This window comes from Chenopodium album, chromosome 26, assembly GCF_948465745.1.
Source record: "Chenopodium album chromosome 26, dcCheAlbu1.1, whole genome shotgun sequence".
Lineage (NCBI taxonomy): Eukaryota > Viridiplantae > Streptophyta > Magnoliopsida > Caryophyllales > Amaranthaceae > Chenopodium > Chenopodium album.
In genome coordinates, this window is record NC_137859.1 from 31,088,574 (window position 1) to 31,112,893 (window position 24,320).

The 24,320-nt window shown below is 34.7% G+C and overlaps 2 protein-coding genes and 1 pseudogene across 2 annotated transcripts; 1 reads left to right on the top strand and 2 right to left on the bottom strand.

The window, feature by feature from the left end:
• Positions 1-4,671: 4,671 nt before the first annotated feature.
• On the bottom strand, positions 4,672-6,793 carry LOC145617009 (uncharacterized; annotated as a pseudogene).
• Positions 6,794-9,869: 3,076 nt separating this feature from the next.
• LOC145617010 (non-specific lipid transfer protein GPI-anchored 2-like) lies at positions 9,870-10,733 on the top strand. The gene is made up of 3 exons (XM_081671719.1): positions 9,870-10,179; positions 10,341-10,490; positions 10,599-10,733. Exons 1-3 carry the CDS (start codon positions 9,870-9,872, stop codon positions 10,718-10,720), a joined length of 582 nt encoding a protein of 193 aa, XP_081527845.1. The 3' UTR covers positions 10,721-10,733.
• Positions 10,734-12,419: 1,686 nt separating this feature from the next.
• Positions 12,420-21,907, bottom strand: LOC145617779 (putative aconitate hydratase, cytoplasmic). Its single transcript, XM_081672530.1, has 20 exons — positions 21,593-21,907; positions 20,852-20,956; positions 20,588-20,748; positions 20,408-20,500; positions 19,976-20,161; positions 18,990-19,151; positions 18,388-18,532; positions 18,150-18,292; positions 17,980-18,036; positions 17,812-17,891; positions 17,659-17,734; positions 17,325-17,510; positions 16,219-16,286; positions 15,998-16,116; positions 15,158-15,279; positions 14,094-14,192; positions 13,530-14,009; positions 13,323-13,421; positions 12,992-13,234; positions 12,420-12,884 (listed from the first exon to the last, which is right to left on the bottom strand). Exons 1-20 carry the CDS (start codon positions 21,882-21,884, stop codon positions 12,813-12,815), a joined length of 2,988 nt encoding a protein of 995 aa, XP_081528656.1. The 5' UTR covers positions 21,885-21,907; the 3' UTR covers positions 12,420-12,812.
• Between the last annotated feature and the right edge of the window lie 2,413 nt (positions 21,908-24,320).

Consider the following 24,320-nt stretch of genomic DNA (forward strand, 5'->3'; position numbering starts at 1 on the left):
CTTTCAATTATTTAATTTAATTCTTTTATTTTAATTTTTATTGAAGTTTACTAACGCGTGTATTTTGTTATTAGAAAGAGGTACGAGGCTTCAAAGTAAGTAATTAGCTTACTTCCTATTTATTTCAATGTTGAAAGCATGTTTAGATTTGCTTAATTCCTACTATCATGTTAGGATGTCTTTAATACTTTCTAGAATCATGTTTAGGGTTGCCCTTTACTCTTTTCTAATAGCATGTTAGTATCATGTTAGGTTTAAAGCTTTGATCTTTAATGTTTAGTGACATGCTAGGACTTGTTATTAATCTTGTTAGTATCAAGCCTAGGATCTTGCTATTGTTATTATTCTTTAGCGTTGATATGATTATGATTGTTATAGTTATTATCATGTTGCTTGATATATATTCTTGTTATTGCTTGATCACGCCTTTTATGCATGATTAAAGGGAATTTGTACTTGAAATCGATCACACCTAATAAGATAATTAATAATTTGGTTTAGGCTAATATGATTTTAATTCAAGTGATCACCAATAATAGTTTTGTTTGTGCATTGATTTTCAACCAACATAGATTAAATAGGTTTAGGGTTAACCAAATGATTGTCTGTTAGTCAGAAAGCGCACATGATTATGAGTAGAATAAAACAGAAGCCTATTTTATAGGGCGGGCTCTTTCTATTTTAGATTGGATTCGTACCCTCATCCCCGAACACCAGTGATGGTTCTAGACCTATTGGAGTTCACGATCTCATGGGTCGTTAAGGGGTCTAGGCTGTCTAGCCTTCACCTTGTGAACGGTTTATAAGTTCCTAAAACTTGTTGGCGACTTTTTTGCTCTAGCTTCTTTCCCTTTGGACGCCACCATGCTTACATGTATGATCACAGTGGGGTTCAAGTTTGGGGTAATGCTTGAAATATTCCCTACAGTTAGTGTCAGCAATTAAATAAATAATTCATTCAATAATAAACTAATAAGGAACATCATGCTTAATATGCTCCTTCCACTTGTACGATTCTTTATTTTAACCTCACTACTCGTCATACAAAATTGGTCATAGTAGGGTCAATCCAAATGAAAGCCAAACACAAACAACAAAGTATGATTCAGCAAAAGCTGAGTACATATACATGCACCAATAAGAATAATCACACTAGAGCCATCTCGGGAAATTTAGAGGACCTGTGCTAAGAACAAAATTTAGGCCCCTATAATAACAAATTTCATATTCATATAGTCATCTTAAATACAATGATAATTACAATAGTTGAATTGATAAAGGAAAGTCGTAAACGACAAAATTAAAGAATTCATTTGCTTCCATTACCTAAAATTTCCAAATATATAGTGTGAGAAATTGTTCGAGACATTTAAATAATTGGATGGTTTTGACCCTTATAGTTGCTTGCTGAAAAAAAAAGGGAGAAGAATCAAGTCAAGGAAATTATTCACGAGAAGGTGATAATGATAACTAAGAGAATTAATTGTATTTTGGGGAAAAATGATATTAGAATTGTTTAAAATCATGGTAAATTGTAGAGATTGTTGAATTGATGTGTTGGTAATGATGAGCATTTAATCCGGAAGCCATTAAGGGGAAAATGATTGTTATTTTTTATTGTAGAGATTGTTGAATTGATGTGTTGGTAATGATGAGCATTTAATCCGGAAGCCATTAAGGGGAAAATGATTTTTTGTTTTTTTGGGTGTTATTCAGTAAATATTTTTATTTTATGGGCCACAAAATTTGGGGGCCCTGTTATGTGGATTTGAAAAAACCGCCCAAGAGATAGACTTGAATCACACTAAGGGGCCTTTTGGTTCACACGAGGGAATCGGAATGGAATGAACAAAGGGTAAGGAGAAGAATGGAATGAAAATACCCTATTTTTGCTTTGTTGTTTGTTTTTAAACCAAAAGGAATCATTCCCCTATCACACCACCACACCACCACCACCACAACCACCACACATTTCATCAAATTTTTACTTCCCACCATTTCCAGCCACCGCCACACTTCCTCCATCACTCGCCCCCCTTCGCCGCACCTCCCACTCCCCTCGCCGCACCAGCCCCGATCTGCCCTCCCCCGAAAAAACCAGCCCTAGCCCCGAAAACCCTAGCCCAATCTCCCTCTCCCCCAACACCGTCGCCTGGCCTTCCAGCTAGGGTTTTGAGGGTGGTGGGAGGGCCAGGCGACGGTTTCGGGAGAGAGGGAGATCGGGGCTAGGGTTTTGCAGGGCTAGGGGTGGTTTTTGCGAGGCTAGGGGTGGTTTTTGCAGGGGAGGGGGTGTAGCGGTGGTCGGGGGAGGTTCGCCGGTGGTTAGGGTAGGGGCGGCGGTGGTCTGGGCTGGTTTTCCGGTGGTGTTGGTAGATGTAAAGGTGGTGATGTGGTGGTGTGAAGGTGGGTAGGGAAAGGGAATAGGAAAGTCTGGGGGGGTGGGGAATGGAGTTGGAAGGATTTGGGGTAATGAGAAGGGTAAAAGGAATGATTAAAAGTGTAAAACAAACATCAACAAAGGGAATCAAGCTAGTTGATTCCCATTCCCTTTTCTGATTACCCCCAACCAAATGGCCCCTAACATGAATATCCTAGCAAAAGACAATAAATAAATAGATTAATAAAAACATGCTCGCCATAAAACACAAGTCAACTTACCTTTGACTCATGAATATACTTTAATTTATTAATAAATAGCTTTGGATAATATGAATCGAACGAGTTTCCTTCCTTAACTATCCCTTAATAATAAGGTACCCCTCACTTGGGAGCTAACCAAGTGATTACCAACTAGTGTCGCCTTGTGACATAATTCCAGTGCATAATATTAATAATAAAAGAAAGTACATCGTCATGTACCCATGTAGAAGTTATGGTTAAAAATAAAACTCCATAACTCCCCCTACATGTTCATACTCAAGGTATATACGTTCCAAGTGTTTTGGTGCGTATCCTCTTACACTTTACGTGATTTTACCAATTTAACTTGTGATGGCTCCAACCAATCAATCAAGAATACAACACAACAATAATCAACACATACTTCAATTTAATTATTGAATTGATTAGTGAGCACATACTATTTATTTTAATTAAGGTTCTTTGCCTACTTTTGTGAAAATTGCTCAATTACTAACTTGGTGCATAAAATACACTATTAAACTTTCTTGACCCAATATCAACTTATGTGAGTGAGTAATAAACTAAGTTTCTTGACTCGACCTCAACTTATGTGGGTGAGTAAATAAAATAAACTAATAATTGACTTTCTTGACTCAACTCCAATAATAAATGGGTGAGGATAAAATCATGAATCATGCTCAACAAATATAACTTTAGCTCTTTTAAACATATTAAGCCTTGCTTAATAAGTTTGTTTCTTCTTGATAATGAATAATAAATAATACACAAAATTCAATCTCTTTAATTGCATCAAGCTCATAATAATAATTTCAACATATCCACATGCTTACGTATAAGACATGGGTAATCAATCAATGTATCACCACACCAACTTAACATGATGCTAATCACATACTTGACATCAATTTAAGTTTTTAATATGGTACTACATATAATTAACACATCCTACACGCATACATACCTTAAATCGTCTTTTCAACTATCCACAATGCTAGAAATTACTCAAACTTAAAGTCTCCTACAATACCAAGTACATAAACTCAATTAATATAATCCCTTGATTACACAAATTTCCAACAACTTTTAAACACTTTAAAACCTTTCTAATAAGGTTAAATTTTGGTTAAAATCCTCAAAGCTCTTTCTTTAAGTAGGTAATTAAAACCACAAAATAAAAACTTAATTATAGTGTTTATATAAAAATATCAGCATGCTTTTTAAGGTTTAAACCCATTAAATTAAACTAAAACTGCATTGGTTTATGATGATAAAGACTTTGTTGTACCCTGTTGAAGAATCCGGCAAAGTATTATTACATAGTTGAATGTGATTTAGATCAACAAATATTTTGCACAAAGGGTAGTGAATTCCTTGTGTAGGTTATCATAACACCCCTATAAATAGCATGACTGTAATTACTATTGCTAACCATGAAAGTCGGTTGATACTTGCCCATAACATAAACAAATTATATATATAAAATATTCATAAATTAACAAATTACGTAAACATACATGTATATTATATATTTCACATTGTTAACATAAATTGTATATAATTAGGAATAATTGACAGGAATAATCCCAACTTGCTCGATTCGCTCAAAATAACCCTTCGTAAGTGATAGTGTGTTATGACCAAGTTGCATACAACTTTTCAAACAATTTTAAAGCACTTCTCACACAGTCCCTGCCAGTGTATAAAAAAGCGCAAGGCGCACTAAGGCGATAGGGGTTCTAGAGCCTAGGCGCTAGGCGCAAGCGCAAGGCGCGCGCCTTATTGAAGTAAGGCGCACTTTCCTACATTTAAAGGTTTTTTCACTTATACATATATATATGTGATTGAAACATAATATTAAAACACATAAATATATAAGTAAAAACTGATTTCCCATTCCATATGCTTCTCCAAAAACATAGCATACAAAATAATGTATATCAGCAATAGGCTACTAGCCAAAAGGAAACCAAATATAGTAGTTTCAAAAAGGATATGTAAATCTGTCTTCCCATGCTCCTAGTGTTCTGTTTAATCATCTTCCTCAGAAAAAGCATCAACATCTCCAATATCATCTTCAAGTGACAAGTAGCCTTCATCATCATTTGCTTGTCCTAATGGCTGACTTTGTGTGGTTCCTTTGCTTGAACTACCAATATTTTCTCCAAGTCTACCTCTTGATCTCAAGTTGAATCTTTCTTCATAAACTCCGGCCGCACTAGCAACTTGGCCCCATGTAAGATCATCATCATCGTCAAACACATGATCATTTTCAGCATCTTCTTCTATCCTTCCTGTTAACCACTCATTACTATCATCAATATCTTTCAAAGCTATGGGATCAATCTTATCACGCAACTTGTAATTTTGAATCAATGCCCGATTGTACTTAACATACACCAAGTCATTTAAACGAGATTGTGTGAGTCGATTCCTCTTCTTAGAATGAATCTATCAAAACAGAAAATATTTAGTTATAACAACCAAGAAATTGACATTAGTTTAATAAAGAATCAGTAGGAAACACCACTTACATGTTCAAAGGTACTCCAATTTCTCTCACAGCCTGATGCACTACATGTAAGACTTAAAATCTTTATGGAAAATTGTTTTAAAGTAGGTGTAGAAGAACCATAACAAGACCACCACTCAGCTACAAAATTAAAATTTACAGTGTACAGATTAGTGTGTAATTAGGTGAATAGTTACAATTAATTGAATTGATATAAGTTGATTACCTGGAGCTTTAGTTTTCCTATGCCTTATAGCCATTTGATTTCCAAAGAGACCATTTGCTTGCTTGTAAGAAGTGAGCTCAGTCATAATCTTGTCTTGCTTGTCAAGTTGTGGGACCAACCTTTGTATGCACTCATATAATCCATTTACTACCTCTTCACATTGCTCAATTTGGGGATTGTCATAATAGTACTCAGGGTTTAGAAAGTGTCCAGCAGCATGTAAAGGACGGTGTAGTTGACATTGCCATCTCTTATCAATCATCTCGAAAATTCTTTGTATTTGGACTCATTTTGATTGAATGATGCTGAAATTGCTTCTTTGGCACGATCCATTGCCTCATATATGTAGCCCATGGGAGGTTTTTTTTCACCATCCACCAACCTTAGTGCACGAACTAATGGACCTGTTAACTTTAATGCATACACTGTACCATTCCAAAAGGAGGGCATCATAATAGTTTCAGCTGCTTTTTTGCCTCCCGATTCCTTGGCCCATTTGCTACTTCTCCACTCTTGAGAAGTAAACATTTTTCTTAGATTATGCTGCTGCTTGTGAATTGATGATAGTGTAATAAATGCGGTAGCAAATCTTGTCTTTGCTGGCCTCAACAAGTTCTTCTGGTTAGTGAATTGTCTCATCAAATTTAGAAGACCAGGACGTTGATAAATGAAGCTATTCATTTGAATTGCCCTCTTTAGGACTCTTTCAATGATAGGAAGTCGTCCAATATCTTCAAGTATAAGATCAATGCAGTGAGCTGCACAAGGAGTCCAATACAAGTTTGGATAACGTGTCATCAAGAGGTTATCTAATCAAAATATAGTTATATAAGAAACTAGTAAAATAATAAAGTTAATTTAAAACAGTTTTTAAGTCTTTCTTACCAGCAGCAACAAAATTACTTCCATTGTCTGTGATAACTTGTACAACATTATTCTCTCCAACTTTGTCAACAATAGCACTTAGCAGATTAAATAGCTTGGTATGTCTTTGAATAGCTTGAGGCATCAACAGATTCAAGGAACATACTTCCTTTAGTACAATTGAGTAAAAAGTTGATTATTGTCCTTCCACATTTATCGGTCCACCCATCCGACATAATAGAACATCCTGATTTGGCCCATTCTTCTTTGTGACTTTTCATGATCTCATCAACATTTTGAACTTCCTTTTTCAGAAAAGGCACCCTGACTTCATATGCACTTGGCGGCTTCATTCCAATTCCGGCTCTAGTGATCGAATCAATAGCAATTTTGAAGCTAGGATAATTTAGAGCATTGAATGCAATTCCAGCATCAAAAATCCATTTAGAAAAATCTGCACATGCCTTCTCCCTTTGCTCTTTCTTGTAAGATTCATTAAGGGTCTTTTGTGTACCCGGTGTTTGTGTACGAGATTTGAAAAAAGCATCCATTGGACCAACTTATTTTGCTCTTTTATCATTGCTTGCTCCACTGACATTCATTGGCCTTTTTCCTTTGGGGTTAGATCCCAACATTTGCAATTCATCATCTTCATCATCAAGGTCAGCCACCTGATCAAACTCATGCATCAAATTAACTTGCTCTCGATTACTTTTTCTCTTAGCCATGTATTCTATTATTTCTTCTCTCACATGATCAGGACACCTTGGACAAGATGTTATGTTTCTGTAACCACCAGCTTAATGTTGTTTAAGTCTGTATATTCCTCCTTTGGCCACTTTCATACAATACTTGCAAGTGACATTGTTCTTGTTATTTGGATTAGCTAAAAATCCATGTGTCCAGCCTAAATCAGTTCGTTTGCTGCCATCATCCTCCATATCTGTCATTATATAAGAACAACAATTAATAATAAAGTATACAGTATTATTATTTTAATAATAATAATAATAATAATAATAATAATAATCTTGGATGATGAACAAATTAGTCAGCAAAAATAATAAAGTATACATTATTATTATTATTTTATTATTATTATTATTATTAATGGATTATAATAACTAAATTATCTTGGACGATGAACAGATTAGTCAACAAAAATAATCACATATTATAATAAAAAGTAGTTGATTAAAAAAATGTTGATGGTTAGTGGTGATGTCAGTTCATTAAAGTGTACACCATGTGGCTCTTATTTAGGTAGAAAGTGACAGATGTTGATATTTGCATTTATTCTTTTTATATATTTTATTTGCATGCAAAATTTATTGATAAGAGGCATTATAAAAGGTTCTCATCTCTACAAAGGACATAAAGGTTGGGTCTTTTTCAAGAGATGAAGAAATTCAGACAAAGAGATTCCAAAAAAAAAAAAAATACAGAAATAATACGAAAGAAATTCAGAAGAAACAGAAGAAGTATGGAAGAAAAAGAAAAGGAGAAGGAGAAAAAAAGGAAAAAAAGAAAATGAAAAGGAAGAAAAAAAATTGGTTTGAAGATTAGTATCACGTACTTGGAGAATTGGAGATTGCTGAAGAAGTCTTCAAGAAACTAGGGCCGGCTACAGCGAATTCTTCTGTCTTCTACTCTTCTCTTTTTTTTTCTTTTTCTTTTTATTTTTATTTTTTTTTATTTCTATTGTTAAGGATTTTGTGGACCACATAATAAAACAAGATAAAATATATGCAAGAACTTTCTAGCACATAACAGTACAAAGAAAGAGAGCGTCATATATAACGGTAAAAAAAGAGAAAAGCAACTTTTTTAAAAAGGCGCAATTAAGCACGCTTCTGCGCCTAGTGCGCCTCACGCGCTTTATTGAGCCTAATTGCGCTTCATTAAAATCGCTTCGCCTGACAACAATTAAGCTCTAACCCTTAAACGCCTAGAGCCTTAGCGCCTTAGGCGCGCTTTTTCAAACATTGGTCCCTGCCTGAGTTATATTGGTATAAATACTTGACATCCATGGTGTCCAAAGGCCCTGCCAACAAATCTTGCAATATCATATTATGTTCTTGTCTGTATTGATACCAAGCTTCCTACAAAGCACACTTCAGTGCAGACATTTCAAATTCAAATTCATGGAGTTTGAAAGTTCCTTTTATATCAACCGTTTGTGGCTGAGGTCTAATATGATATATAGAAAAAATATTTGAATCTTATCTTGCATCTGCAAAAATCACATCGGACTGTTGCCATCGAAATATGAGAGATCCTTTTTAAACAAACAAAATTAGTACAGTTGAAGTGGTTAAATAAACAAAGGAAAAACAAATCCCTAAAAACTATAAACAAAGTAACATTAGTAAGAACAACTCTAATTATTGCAATAACGCTGATTTCATAGCAACATGTTATACAACAAACAACAGATCTAGCACTAAATCAAAAAATAATGATCATTATTTTAATAGATTTATTTGTTGCTAGATATATGATCAAACAAATAGCAGGTTATCAAACCCCAAAAAGATATAAAATTTAAAAACTGTAAACTTTCCAACTTGCTAGATATTTTGAAATGAGCATAGCTACAAAAAAATCCGAAAAAAAAACCGAGTTTCTCAAAAGCAAGCAATCTCCCATCCCTTCCTCCTTCCTTACCCTTCCCCCTCTATCTATTAGAGTCGGTTTGGTTATATTTGTTAATATTGTATTTATGTTAAGTTTATCTTGTTAGGAGTTTTGGGCAAGTTATGTATTGTGTATATATATGTGAGTAATAGCACATGGAAAGTAAGGGCTTTTGAGTATTAAAATTGTAAAACAAGGGTAATTTTGTCCAAAATTTAATTTATGACTAAAATAGGAAAGATATTAAATGTAAAGTTTGAAAAGGAACACTCTAAATGGAAACGTAAAAAACATTTAGGAACGGAGAGAGTAGTAACCATGATTATGTGGATGACATTGTTTAGTTGGTTAAAGTTTTGGTTCATATTCAAAATTTGATTTTAAACCCACCTACATGGCTACATCACTACCTTTTGTAGCTCTCTCTACGGAAAAAAAAAAAAAATCTACTGCCTTCACCTTAGTCAAATATCCTGCATGTACTCCTCTAGAGAGTTCATTAATTTACATTTTCAGTCACTTTTTGTTGTAACATACTTGAAGGGTAGATAATTTAATGTTTACTATTCTAATAAATGATGTTTCGACATTAATTAAAGAGTACAAGTAATAAAACTTGCATTATGAGTACCTAACTTTAATTATTAAACAATGTAATATCCTGAATAGTACTTTAGCATGTAACATTGACAAATATTTATTTGCTGTTGAATATAACAATAACAGAACTGTCATTTTCCTGTTGGCTTCTTAATTATATTCTCTCATAATAATACACACCTGGAAGTTAGTTCACTTACATGCTTAAATTAGAAATATTAGGTGACCAAAATTAATTATTTTGACTTATCTTTGCAAGTAACCTCACTATAAAACACAACTCCAATATTGTTAACTAGCATTCAATCTATTCCTACTCTTTAACGAAAAAAAAAACATACAACAAAGAAAAAAAAATTCTCTGTTTTCTGTTGTTTTGTAACACAAAAAATGGCTTCTTCACTAGTCGCGGTGGTGCTAGTCATGACCATGTTGTCGGGTGGAGCTTTGGCTCAGTCAGGGTGCACATCTGCAATAGTGGGCTTAGCACCATGTCTTAATTATATCTCAGGAAGCTCTTCCACCCCGTCCTCTTCGTGCTGCTCGCAACTATCTAGTGTTGTTAAATCACAACCTCAGTGCCTTTGTCAAGTGCTTAATGGCGGTGCCTCCAACTTTGGAGTCACCATCAATCAGACCCAGGCTCTAGCCCTCCCAAGCGCCTGCAACGTTCAAACTCCTCCTGTTAGCAAGTGCAATGGTAAGTTTCCTCTCTTTCTTTTTCTTTTAGTTAGCTGGTGAAGTTAATAAAAGTTTGCACCAAAAATTAAGGGTCTTAACTTCAAAAGTGTGCATAATATATGGTTTAACTTAATGTATTATGAATATTAACAAAGATATTGTATGATATGTATGTTGCAGCTGCGAACCAGCCATCATCAGGAGGAACCTCTGCAGCATCCCCTGTTGGTTCCCCAACTGCTTCGCCTGCTGATGCCTCGACACCAGAGGGTTCAGTCAATCCTGATGACTCGCCAACATCGCCAACAGTCTCTAGCACTCCTTCAGCTGGTACTTATCCTAGATTCTTAGTGCCAAAGCTTATTTATGTGCATTTTCACAATATTTTTCTTGCTAAGTTAATGAAAATATCCATTTATAATTGACATATGATTGCAGGAGCTGGATCAAAATCGACTACAGGGAGCACATCAAACGGGAACATGACCAAATTTTCATTTCATTTTACCCTCTTCCTTCTCTTTATCACTTCAAGTGTTTCTGCTATCATTGCAGTTTGAAGTCAGAGTATTCCATAATGCTTAAGAGATTGAAAGGTTTCGGTTTTGATCAATATGTTCATTTGATCTATAACATTATACTCCATAGATGATTACTTGTATAATCATATACTTCTTGTATCATTTACTCCTACTTGATAATAATTCTTTTGTACGAAAGGTTATTAAAAGATCCGAGTTTTGTTACAATTCTACAAGTAGACATGTATATAGTTGTAAGTAGTCCATGAAGTAAATGAACACTTGAAAAAGGGATAACTTTACATTTTTAGAAAGTCTCATGAAGAGGGAAAAGGTACTTACAAGGTTACAAGTAGGCAAGTAATAAAAACGAAAAGAGGGGGTTAATTAAAGGTTGTAAGGTAATAAAAGAAAAAAGAGGAGTGTACACAATTTTAAAGCCAATTAAGTTGTTAATGTCTAAATTATAAACCCTAATAGTTTCTTTCTAAAACAAATCAATGCAATACATAAGGTGTTAGTGTGTTATGCATGTTACCATGATTAAATGATGCATAGTGTTGTAGGAAACAAGATTTTTGCCTTAAATAAGGAGTAATCCGTATTAATTTGCAAGTAACGTTGTCCCTATTACAACTATAAAAACATTATCAGGTGTATTCTATTTGGATTCCTCGATGTATATTTGTACTCGTAGGTGATACGAGTATAGTAATGGTCAAAAGATGTGCAATAGAAAAACGAGAAAGTTAAGTAGCCAGAATAAGAATTCATTTACAACGGAGTTCATTAGTATCGAGTCAAGGTTTGGTGTTCGCAAGTTATGGGGGTGATAGTTTTATATTTAGTGCAACAGGGTTGAATCTTGCAGTGCCTGATGTTCCAAGCAATAGCTAAACCCCTAAAAAAAAACCTTTATTATGAAGATGTAAACTAAAATTAAAATGACAAACAAAAAAGCACTATCATATCGTTGGATAGATATATCATCATCGAAGTAAACAGTATAGTTCAATAACCACGCAGGAGTGCAGGACCATCCAAAAACACTTCATTTCCTAGCAGCTCTAACTCCCAAACTAAAAACAATACATTCTCCATATTTTCTTTGTCTAAACAGGATATTATGTAGCTATATACGAATAGTGTAGTACACGTAATCACGTCTAATACATGCCACAGTTTAAATAGGATATTATGTAGCCATGGTATAGACATTTGTTGAATGCACCTACACCATGGGCAAGATGCAATCTGCAAAACGCTGCAGGCACTTGCGCCGTGTTATAGGTGTGTCAAGTAAGCGCCTATGCCATAGTTTAGGCATATAAAGGAAGGGCCTCAACGTTAAAAACATACTCCATATATATTACCTGTTATGCCAATGACAAAGGTTCATCAATCATCACCCCACTGCATAGCCTCCCTGAGATGTTCACAAATTGTCGTCATCAAATTTGTAACCACCGGAATAGTACCAACTGAAAAGTTGGGTTGCTGGTAGGTAACGATGTTGGCATTTGGCATTACTGATTATAAAGCTGTTAGTTGTGGCAACTATATATGACATTATGAGTAATTTTTTGGTTGCAAATAGCAATTCAATTAACAAAACAGAAGAATACTTCGTTCTTAACACTTTCAACAAGTTGACTTTATTATACACTCATTAAAAGTCAACTTGTTGCATGTATAGAGAAACGGAAAAGGAAGTAAGTGAACTGGGGATTGACAAAGTAAATGCAAGTGAACACCGCTACTTGATACTTCATATTCAATATAAATTAACTCTTTTCAGAATTATTGAAACAAAACTATGCATACAAGAAATAGAAGACAATTCAATAACACGAGTTAATTAAACCACTATGAATTAATGGTTGAGAAATAAAATAAATTAAACCACTTGAAGATTTAATGGTTGAGAAATTTATAGCCTAAAGCACACGAGTTCATGAAATTTCTAATCACACGGTGCTCAATTATTAACCAAAAACAAGGTGCTCAATTATTAACAAAAACACCCAACTGAGAACTCTTCGCTGTCTGAAAGAGGTAGAGGAGAGCAAGAAAGGACAAAACTGATTTCAATTGAAGAATGATTATTGTTGCTTCATCAATTGACGAATGACTATTGTTGCTTCATCAATTGACGAATGACGTATGGAAGGATTCCACCATGGTCGAAATAGGCCAGCTCAACCTACAAAACAATTACATATGATTAGGATTCCATAATTTAGCCGCTCAAGTACCAAAGCAAAATAAATTATAACAAGCAAATCTAAATAAAAAGGTGTTTAAAAACACCTCTGTATCGAAGCGGAGGGTGCAAACAAAGGATTTTCCATTGTCAGTTGTAACTGTGACATCTTGCCCAGGTCTAATCTCGCTAACTTTAGAAGGGAGGTCAATTGTGTATCTCTCATGACCGGTTAGCCCTAATGTTTCGGCATCCTCACCAGCCTTGAAGCATAGCGGGATAACTCCCATACCTACAAGATTACTACGGTGGATCCTCTCAAAACTCTTAGAGATCACAGCTTTCACGCCCTGTCATCAAAACATTTATTTTCCACTATTAAGCAACAATTTCATAAAAACAAGAGCAAAGGAACTTCATACACCATAAAACACTTACCTGCAACATTGGACCTTTAGCAGCCCAATCCCTAGAACTACCACTTCCATACTCAGCACCGGCTAGGACAATGGTGTCATGACCAGCCTCCTTGTACCTCTGCAATTGAGATTGAGATTTTACACATTTCATGCAATTAACTTCAATTAAAGCAAAATGGAAAGATCGCCATAAATGTCAAGCGAAAAATAAAGAGTTAGTTTTTACCATTGCAGCATCAAAAACATATAACTTCTCCCCAGTTGGAATGTGAATTGTTTTTGGACCCACTTCTCCATTCAAGAGCTTGTTTACAATGCGAATGTTTGCGAAGGTACCCCTTGCCATCACTTCATCATTGCCTCTACGGCTACCATATGAGTTGAAATCTTTGCGATCAACTCCACGTTCTAGTAAAAACTTGGCTGCAGGACTATCCTTGTGGATGCTTCCCGCAGGTGAGATATGATCGGTAGTGATACTGTCGCCGAAATTGAGAAGACAATAGGCATCCTTTACTCCAAAAGGTCCAGGTGGATTCAAGCTCATATTCTTGAAATATGGGGGTTCATGTATGTATGTGGAGTTTGAGTCCCACTTGTAGAGGGTTCCAGCAGGAACTTCAAGAGAATTCCACATTGGGTTCCCCTTAGTGATAGCTTCATAGGTACTTTTGAACATGTCGGGCAATACGCTTGATTGCACAACCTAAACCAGCAAAATAGAGCATTAAAATTCATTGCCCATCACGAAAAGAATGCATAGAGAGAGCCTATTACAAAGGTCATGTACCTGAGCTATCTCATCATTGCTAGGCCAAATGTCTCTGAAGTAAACACTCTTCCCATCCTTTCCAGTACCAATAGGATCTTTATCAAAGTCAATATCAACCTATAAAATGCAAGATTGATTGGGTCAATCAATAATTTCAACTGTGTATCCCCTTCAATAAAAAAAATAAACATCTGAAGATAAAAAGAAAAGACCAAAAGAAAAAGGTACTGAGAAAAATAGTGAATTATGTAACACATGACCGGGACAGGTCAGTAAAGAAGCATGGATTACTAGTATACACAAGCACCAGACATGGTTGCCTTACGAAGAACAAACCCCTGACAACTGTGACAGCTAGATTCATACCAATTCTACATGAGTTGTCCAACAAAACCCCTAAAATCGAGGCACTTAATCCACTAGAGGATGTGACCACCATCAAATACAATGCATATATAACACTCAATATCCTTCCACAAAAGATTCTGGATATGTCATTAAAATTTAATTCACCCAAGGTTCTACCCAGATTGCAAAACATGTCAACCATTATTAAGCTCTGTATACCTACAGAGTTCTAGGGTTGTTCCTCACTTCCTCACATTCACCATTCTAGACACATCATTAGTATTCGATTCACCCAAGGTTGTATCCAGATGTACAATGTTCTTTATACATATTCCTTCAGGGTTCTAGGATTGTTCCTCACATTCACTCATTTGTAGCAGCTTGAGTGTGCTAACAGAAGTACAAAACAACTTAGAACAAACATAGCATCCTACCCTTGTTTATTAATACTAAAGTTTAAACTCCTCATGGCCTCATCAAAACAGATTCTTTTTAATACTTACACTGACTTGATGTTAAGACTCCAACACAGCTAGAATTATCTAATTAATGCAGTTCCATGATTTATCAAACTTCCTATACACAACTGAAGATTAGACAACCTTTAGGTACCAAAAACAATCAGAGCTCAAAACCTGCATCTATTTCAAGGTCTATGTTTTGACTATCATATACAACCATTAAATCTATATACAGTGCTTATCAGGAATCAGTGGATAATTATGTGTACTTACAGTTCCAGCCAATGCATAAGCAACAACCAATGGAGGAGAAGCAAGATAATTGGCTCGTGTCAGAGGGTGAACACGCCCTTCAAAATTACGGTTACCAGAAAGCACAGCTGCTGCTACAATATCTGCATAAAGAAACCAGACATACCACATTAGATTATAAAAATTCCTTAGTAGCACAAAAGTACCCTTAATATGAGCATTCATGTTACAACCCAGGTTATATAAACGTCACCGTCACTGAATTTCCATACTGTATATTAGCAAGTTTTACACATTTTACATTATAAATAGCTAGGCATATGTAGCTCTGTGCATTTCAGGGTAACCACACAAGCAGACTTATAGCAAAATTCAAGAAACAGAAAAGCAACTGTGATATTAACCACGATATAGACCCAGAACTACATTTGGATTCATCAAAAAGGTTTACACTCTTGGTTTTAAAAAGCGTGCCTCTAGGCGCGCCGGCGAGGCTCAATCACCTACGCAAGGCACACGCCTCGTGCGCCTCAAAGCGCCTTTGGTAAGGTGCGCCTCAAGGAAAATAACTAAGATATAAGTTATAAATTGAAGAAACTTTCTCAAATTTAGACTACCTTAGCTTTACATATATTATTATTTAATTTATTATGAATCTTTTTAATTGGTATTAAGTACAATCAAAGTAAAAAATAATTTGAAATAAATATGTAAATACATGCGCCTTGCGTACAAAAGGCTAGGCTGCAAGGACCATTTGCGCCTTGGTGCGCCTTGCGCCTTTTAAAACTAAGTTTACACTAAAATGTAGCATTGCAGACAAAGCTAAAGCATAAATTTACAGTTATGCGATGGACGTACCATTCTCAGAAATAGCAGCAGACACAGATTCATCTAGATCACCAGAGTTTCCGATACAAGTTGTGCAACCATAACCAACAATGTTGAAGCCCTGTTTATCAAAGTATTTCTGCAGACCACTATATAAAACACAAACCAAAAAAAAATAATTACCCATAAACATGCATTTTGTTTAACTTAATTAAACATTTATGCCATCAATAAATGACAAAAACCATTACCTCTTTTCCAGATATTTTGTAACTACTCCAGATCCAGGAGCCAGACTGGTTTTAACCCAGGGCTTGACCTGTCGAAAAAATCATCATATAATAAGCTTTTGGATGATTGAAAAAATGCAAAATAATCTGCCAAATAGTATCCAAAAAAATTGCCAAACAAAACAAATAATGTACATTATTCCCCGCCCTCTCTGGAGGAGAAACTGAATGAGGCACTTTAACTTGAATAGTAACAAATTCAGAAACAAAAACCAGACAACATAAACATCCAACAAAATAAACTAAGATTTTGGCACAAAATTAGCTAGATTAATGGTTTTACTACTTATAACCATAAGTCGATTTCTTTTCCCTTTCAGAATAATTTTTGTAATAATCTATAGCTGCAAACAAGAAAACATCAGATACAAAGCTTGTTACTAGGCCCTCTAATATGTTTGATTTACTTAACCTACTAAATCAAGCCATCATGCAGAAACTAGGCAGCTGTTCACTTGTTTTTAATTTTAATAAAAACAAAACCCATATACAAGCTAAATAGTAAGTGCAAGACATCCTCATATTCAGAATTGGTATAATAAAAATCTATCCTAGAACCACCAATCCTGTTCACAACAGTTTATACTTACTGCATTGGTAAACATTAAACAAGTACTTGTATAATCTAATGTCATACAAGATTAAACAAGTTTTATTAATACTTCCTCTGTTTTTATTAGATGCATCACTTATATAATTGCAGACTCCTAGGAAATTTTTGGAGTAGAGAGATAGAAAGAAAAAATAAAGAGGGCCCATGTGATAGGAGAGAGATAGAGATAATTTATTAACTAAAAAAGGAAAGTGATGCATCTAAATTGAAACTTCCATTTTTTGAAACTGATGCATCTAATAAAAAACAGAGGAAGGAAAAGAGGTATCACTCACAGAACTTGTTCAATTCATAGAACTGACCACCTTTCAAATGCAATTGAACCAAGGAATATAAACAAATATATCATAAATATGTTGATACATCATCATTTTTTCACAGGATAATGAAGGTAAATAGCCATTCCCTGACACACAGAGGTAAAAGCATCATCTTTAAAGTCAAATCTACTAACCTCCAAACCCAACTCGGTAGCTTTCTTAGCGACCAAAGCAGCACCCAACATAACACTTGGGTTTGATGTGTTTGTGCAACTTGTTATAGCTGCTATGACAACACTACCATGCTTCAATTCAGCAGGCTGGCCATGGAATGAAAATTTAGCAACTTTATCCTGCTCTTCTTTGGGAATAGCAAAACCCTACAAAATAACAATGTAATTAGGAATACTTGAACACCAAAAGAAAGTCCATAACAATCAATATGAATTGTGTAAAACAGAGTGGAGTAGTAATGAGTAGTACAACAAATTAGAAAAACAAGTTAACAATATTTGTGGATGGTTTTACCTTAAAACCAACTTTGTTGTTAAGACATGCATTCCAATCAGCCTTCATTTCCTTCAGGGGCACGCGGTCATGTGGCCTATCGGTTAAAGGTTACATTAGCATCAAATCAGAAGTACAATGGAATATAACAAGTTAAAACTATGAGAAGCGTACCTTTTTGGTCCTGATATACATGGCTCAACTTCTGCTAAATCCAGCTCAAGATATGATGAATAAACTCTATCTTGTTGAGGCTGATGCAAACAAAAATTTTTTTATATCAGAATGTAAAAGGCAATATTACAGGTAAATGGAATGACTAAAAACTTGACAAGTTCCAACCTCACTGTAGTCAACAAACATCTTATTTGCCCGTAGATATTGCTCAATCATAGAAACCTGTAATTAAAAGGAACACAAATTTTAGTGATAGTCAACCTGATGTGAAAACTTATATGGTTTTTTATATCCAATGATAAAAGAGAAAGAACAAGGTATGTGTTGTAACTCACAGTCTCATCACTTCTTCCGGTCAATTTTAGGTAATCCAAAGTAACATGATCCACAGGGAAGAAACCCATAGTTGCTCCATATTCAGGAGACATGTTGGCAATAGTAGCCCTATCAGCAAGTGACAACTGACCCACTCCCTGACCTGTACATGCAAGAAGAAACATAAACTTCCATAACAACCCTGCTAACTTAATAACCACCCTCCTCATCTTTGCGTGTAACCATCCAATAACTTACCATGAAACTCGACAAACTTTCCAACAACACCATGCTTCCTCAACATTTGTGTTGCTGTCAAAACCAGATCTGTGGCTGTGACCCCATCACGTAGTTTACCAGTCATCTTGAATCCAACAACGCCAGGTAAAACCATGCTCATGGGCTGTACACTCAAACCCACACAATGTTAGGGGGTAAAATTCAAACCCTCTTTCAAAGGACTTCTAAATCTAAAAAAGAATAGAGGGAAAAAAAAAGGACAGCCTCTAGAGTTGATAATTTTTATGTGTTTTAGCATTAACACAGGGATAAAATATTTTTAAAAAGTTGCATGTAAATCCTCTTAACTTCTTTTAATATTATTACTATTACTACTCAAACCAGTTGCTGCTTATGTATATATATAAATTAAAATAAATAAACAATTTAGTTATAAATAAGGATTACACATGGTTAAGCAGCTCATGTTATACAAAGTCACTTCTATACGAAAGGGTATGTATATAAATCAACTAGCAAATATTATTTATTTTACCTTCTACAGTGACAACATTTACTGATAGTAAATTATTCAATACAATGGAAATTGGAAAGCCAAAAACATGTTAAGCACCATCTACCTGACCAAGCATAGTTGCCTCAGCTTCGATTCCTCCAACACCCCAACCAGCAACACCGAGCCCGTCAATCATAGTTGTGTGTGAATCGGTACCAACAACACTATCTGGATAAAGAAGTCCCTCGTTGTTGAAAACTACCCGTCCAAGATACTCCAAATTGACCTGTAATTTCATGAAACAATACAGCCTGTATAATTAACATAGTTTGCTAAAAACCATCAAGTCCAAAATCAAGATTTCAAGGAATTTGAAATCTTAAACCTTACTTCATAAACATATTTCCACTCGTAATCAAAATGTATAGTCCTTTCATCCAATAATGTTGGAAAGGTTACGAGTGTCAAAGAAAAATCGAGAAATTTGGGTATAGGATGTATACATTTTAAAACAAACTATTCCCTCCTATTACCATATATTGTGCTTAAAATAATGGTTGGACTTTATTCCTATCATCCAATTCAGTCGGAAAACCTTGGATTGATTAATAAATATTAGCCTAAATTACAGCATTTCACTATAAGTTGTGTTGATAATCATGCATTTACATATTGTGACAGCACACACACACACAGAGACACACAAAAACACCAAGAAAGACCCCCCCCCCAAAAAAAAAAAAAAAAAAAAAAAAAAAAAAAGAGAGAGTAGGATCAAGAAAAAAAATTTACATCATATACATATATATATATATATATATATATATATATATATATATGTATATATATATGTATATATGTATATATATATCTTAGTCACTCGGGGTATGGCCCAAGAGCCTTCCATTTCAAAAGAAATTATTAGAGTATAAAAGCAAAGAGGAAAGAATAAAAGGACAAGATGATGAAGCCAGTATGTTGCTAGTAGTCCACACTCCACAGGACAGTAAATAAACTAAATAATACATTAAAAAAGCATAATGTCCTATTAAACACTCTGGTGACATAAATCAGGCCTTGCAGCTAATCAAAATCCAGAATCACTCTTACCTGGTGCACAATTCCAGAACCAGGTGGAACAACAAGCATGTTACGGAAAGCAGTTGATCCCCATTTTAGGAAACCAAACCTCTCTCCATTCCTCTTAAACTCGAGTTCCATGTTTGCCTGAACTGCATTCTCAGACCTTGCTACATCAACTTGAACTGAATGATCAATAACAAGATCCACAGGAACCTGTCATGCAAAGTAAGGAAAGTAAATTTAAGAAGACAGGAGAATTTTTTTTAAAATGCAATTACTGGTATATGCTACCCAAGGAATAAAATGTGTGCATGGAAAGCACAAATACTAGTCTAAGACGCAACATTTCTTTGTTGGATTAAGGGCACAAATATAAACTATGGTTCATATAATATTCTTTGTCACACCCACTGAACTAAGATTTTCAAGCTCGTCATAAACATAGAACAAGAGACGAACCAATGGATTGATCTTGTTAGGGTCATTGTTAAGGTTCTTCATGGCATCCCTCATTGCAGCCAAATCAACCACAGCTGGCACACCGGTAAAATCCTGAAAATTAAAAACAACGCTTATGTATTGTACGTTGAATACACATTCTGCATATATGTCAATTAATACCCAAACTTAGTAACAAACCTGTAAAAGGACACGAGCGGGCTTAAAGGGAATTTCAACCAGCTTAGGTGCTGAGTTTTCCCAGTCAATGATTTTCTCAACATCCTCCTTTGTGACTTGAAAGCCATCACAGTTACGAATGGCCGACTCCAAAAGGATCCGAATAGAGTAAGGTAACTTCTCTGGGAAATAGAACAATCAAGTCAAAGATAATTGTTAGTGCAACGAAGTAAGCAATAGGTCAGAGTTTTAGAAAATACCAACAGAGTTCTATACCAAACTTACCAACTCTTGGATCATTTAGACCTGGAAGACTGTAATACTTTCCAAATTCACCACCACCCGGTTTGGGCAAACTAGTGAAGATTTCCTTGTAAGGATGCTCAGCAGCTGAAGAATTGTAAAATCAAAAGATTAGACGATTATTAATCAGTTTTGTTAAAATTATTCAATTTCATTTAGTTCTTTGACTATATTGCATAACCTTCAATAGTTTTCAGCTTCATTTTACTTTCGACTACAAAATTCAACAAAATCCGAAAATTCAAAATTCCACAATTTCGCAGCAGCAATTCAATAACAAGCGTATTCCCACATTATATTGTGAGGTACCGCTGAAGTTTTAACCTAGTGACAAAGATTAAACGACAGCATACAATAGGTCACATGTTCAAATCCCCCTCGCCCATTTGTAATTTGTAATGCCCTTTGTTGCTCATTTGTACCATTAAAAATCAATCAAAATTCAATTCCGGAAATTAAAAACACCGCGAAAACCTAAATTTTTTCACCTTTCTCAATCCTTAAACAGAGCATCTACTTTACCATCAACATCAAAATAAATAATATAATCAATAAATTAAAGTCAATTACTTAAAAAACAAGCCATCCACGATTAAATTATCAACTTAAATCACTTTTAGATCAAATCATACACATCAATTATTATACATAACATAATCCAATAATTACAACTTTTCATGAATATAATTACCAAAAAAAAAAGAAATTAAATAAAAATTATACCCATAGTAGCGATTCTGCGTTGAAATCGTTCAAGAGGAGTAGGAGGAGAAGAAGCAATCTGAGAGCGAATAGTGACCGGAGATCGCCAGTCAGTGCCGTGACTCCACCGGGAAGTGGAGGAAGCAATAGATCGGAGACCAGATGAAAATCGGTAACCGGAAACCGGCTGAGATTGAACGGCCGAGAAGATTCTAGAAGAAGGAGAATAATACGACGATGAAGAAGCAGAGGAGAGAGAAAGTAAACGTGCTGCTCTTAGCAACGGAGATAAAGACGACGTCGTTCCACTCATGACGATTTTTTTGAGAAATGAAATTTTTTCAGAGAAAAAATGGGGAAGAAGAAGAAGGAAAATGGTGGTATTTATTTATGTCTGTTTTTGTTATTTTTTGGGAATATTTTTTCAGCTTTTCGAGGAGTTATCTGGTGTGACGCGGGTAGTTTAAATGTAGTGGAATGGAGAGGTTTCGGCCGTTGATGGATGAAATGGACGGATGTGATTTAATGAGAAAGTTTGACTTTGGAATAGTGTTTTTTTGAATGGATTTGAGAATATTATTGTAGGCGGTGTTGTTTTTTTTTTAGGTTGTAAAGGTGGGGTAAGCCCGTAAAAGGGGCGCGTGGTTTGCACAAGTTAGGGAAGGAGATAGTATATTTTTGGAGATTTTTTTGTGACAAAAAATTAAATAAATTGGATTTTTTAATAAAAAAAATTGGATTTTTGACTATTTATCAATTTAAAAAAATAATTGTTTTTGTTTTGAGAATAGTAGGCCCATGACGATAGAATTCGTGCTTTGTTATGGTTGATGATGGTTTGTAATTGTCAAGGGTCACATGAAAATTCTAAATTGTTCTCTCATGAGTTGAATAGTTGATAGGGAGACTAATAGAAGTCCCTAGTATGGTGGATCATGAATTGTTCTCTCATTTATCCCGTATGTAGTTTTATGATGGTCAATTGAATTAAGTAAAATTAGTCTTTTGAACCATTTGATGTATGGATTATTTGTGTCTTTTTAAGAAAGTGAAATACCTCATTTTGTTACTTAAATTATGCAAGTTACGGAATGCATAAAGCCTTTAATCGTTTATATAATCTATATTTAAGTTAGTGGGGATGTGAAAGAAATAATGTTAATTACAAGTTTAGTGCATAAAACAATGGTGATCCAAAGTTTTAGTGCGTCCACTCGAACAATTGGATTCATTAAGAGTCAAAGGACTCAACCTCAAACGGTGGATCAATCAAGTGCGTCTCAAATAGCACCAACCAAAAATGGTTTATTGTTCCATTAAGAACTCAAAAGAGTTCAACTTCAATCAAGCATTACAACGTATGCCATAGGGATAGGAAAGTAGTGCTTTTCCACATGGGCTTAATGCCTATCCCCCTCGACATTTCCACAAACTATCAAGGATTGTGTTACATGTCCCCAATTTCCTTACCATAGTGCAAAATTATTTTGCTAGATTACTTTTCCAATAAGGAAAACTAGCATGTTACCAACATCAACTTAATTTGCACAAATGGTTAGAAAATATATATCACTTAGCTTTCACCATTAGATGAATAAAGTAATAAGACAACGAGCCCAAAGCTTGAATTTTCAAAACCTTAATCAAATCCAATCCTTGAAAATAACATAGCCGCTTTAGTGTGAAATTTTTTCATCAACCATCAATCACCAGCACTTGCCTTCCGAAAAAGTTTTTGAACAACTTTTCCTGGAGGCTAGTGTATTTCACGATCCTCGTACCTAAAAATATACTTAGTAAAAGATGAAGCAAGTTCAAACAACAACGTTAGTCATTAACTATTAAATTTGTAAAATATTGCACTACAAATATATGCTATGTTTAAAGTAAATGCAATGCATATTACTGTCACATTGCTAAATGTATTAGCATACTCCACTCAAAACATACTTTAAGACCTCTTTAAAGTACACATAATTCATGCTAAAACATACTTCACTTAAATGATAACATGAACAACAATTATCATATCATCGCAAAAATCTTTCCAATCACGAAAAAATGTATGACACTTTGGAAAAAACCAAAACTCATAATAATAATAATTATTGTTATTCTCAAAATAATAAAACACACGTCATATTCAAATTCGTGAAAATTGCTCAACAAAATGAAAAGATAAGAAGTTCAAGAAAGTTATTTACTACAATTACACATGTGATTCTCAACATCACCACACTCACATTGTAGAAATAATACAAAAATATATATTACCTTGAAGCAAGGAGTGAGAAGCAAACTTTATTACAAGTATTAGACTCTCACAAGGTACTAACTAAACTCTTGTATTACTTCCTAGGTAATAATTGCAAGTCAACTCACACTTGAACTTCCAATTCACATTTCTTATCTTTAACATGAAATTCTCCAATTAACTAGTATAAGTCATCGCTTAAAGGCTTAACAAACTTCACCCAAGGGGACTAACTTATCATCAAGGATAGGGATCCAAAATAAATGAGTCATCTAAGTAACACCTACATTGTTCCATTAAGACAAGAAAAGAACCTTTACTCACAAGTTTAGCCTTGAACACTTCCAACCACACTTAGTGAAATGACATAGAAAAACTTTAGAAGAGATATTAGGAAACACACTCCATATATAAAAATATAGGAGAACTCTAAGCATGTTAGAAATGATCTAACTTATCCTCAATAATCCTTCCAAGGTAGATAATCACTCATGT

Bases quoted from the DNA above. Each gene is read 5' to 3' on its own strand.
- LOC145617779 (XM_081672530.1), bottom strand. From the start codon at position 21,884: ATGAGTGGAACGACGTCGTCTTTATCTCCGTTGCTAAGAGCAGCACGT. The intron at 17,892-17,979 runs GTTGGAACTTGT...TGTTTGCATCAG, and splicing joins TGTTTGTTGACTACAGTGAG to CCTCAACAAGATAGAGTTTA. The intron at 17,735-17,811 runs GTACGCTTCTCA...TTTAACCGATAG, and splicing joins TGTATATCAGGACCAAAAAG to GCCACATGACCGCGTGCCCC.
- LOC145617010 (XM_081671719.1), top strand. From the start codon at position 9,870: ATGGCTTCTTCACTAGTCGCGGTGGTGCTAGTCATGACCATGTTGTCG. The intron at 10,180-10,340 runs GTAAGTTTCCTC...TGTATGTTGCAG, and splicing joins TCCTGTTAGCAAGTGCAATG to CTGCGAACCAGCCATCATCA. The intron at 10,491-10,598 runs GTACTTATCCTA...ATATGATTGCAG, and splicing joins CTCTAGCACTCCTTCAGCTG to GAGCTGGATCAAAATCGACT.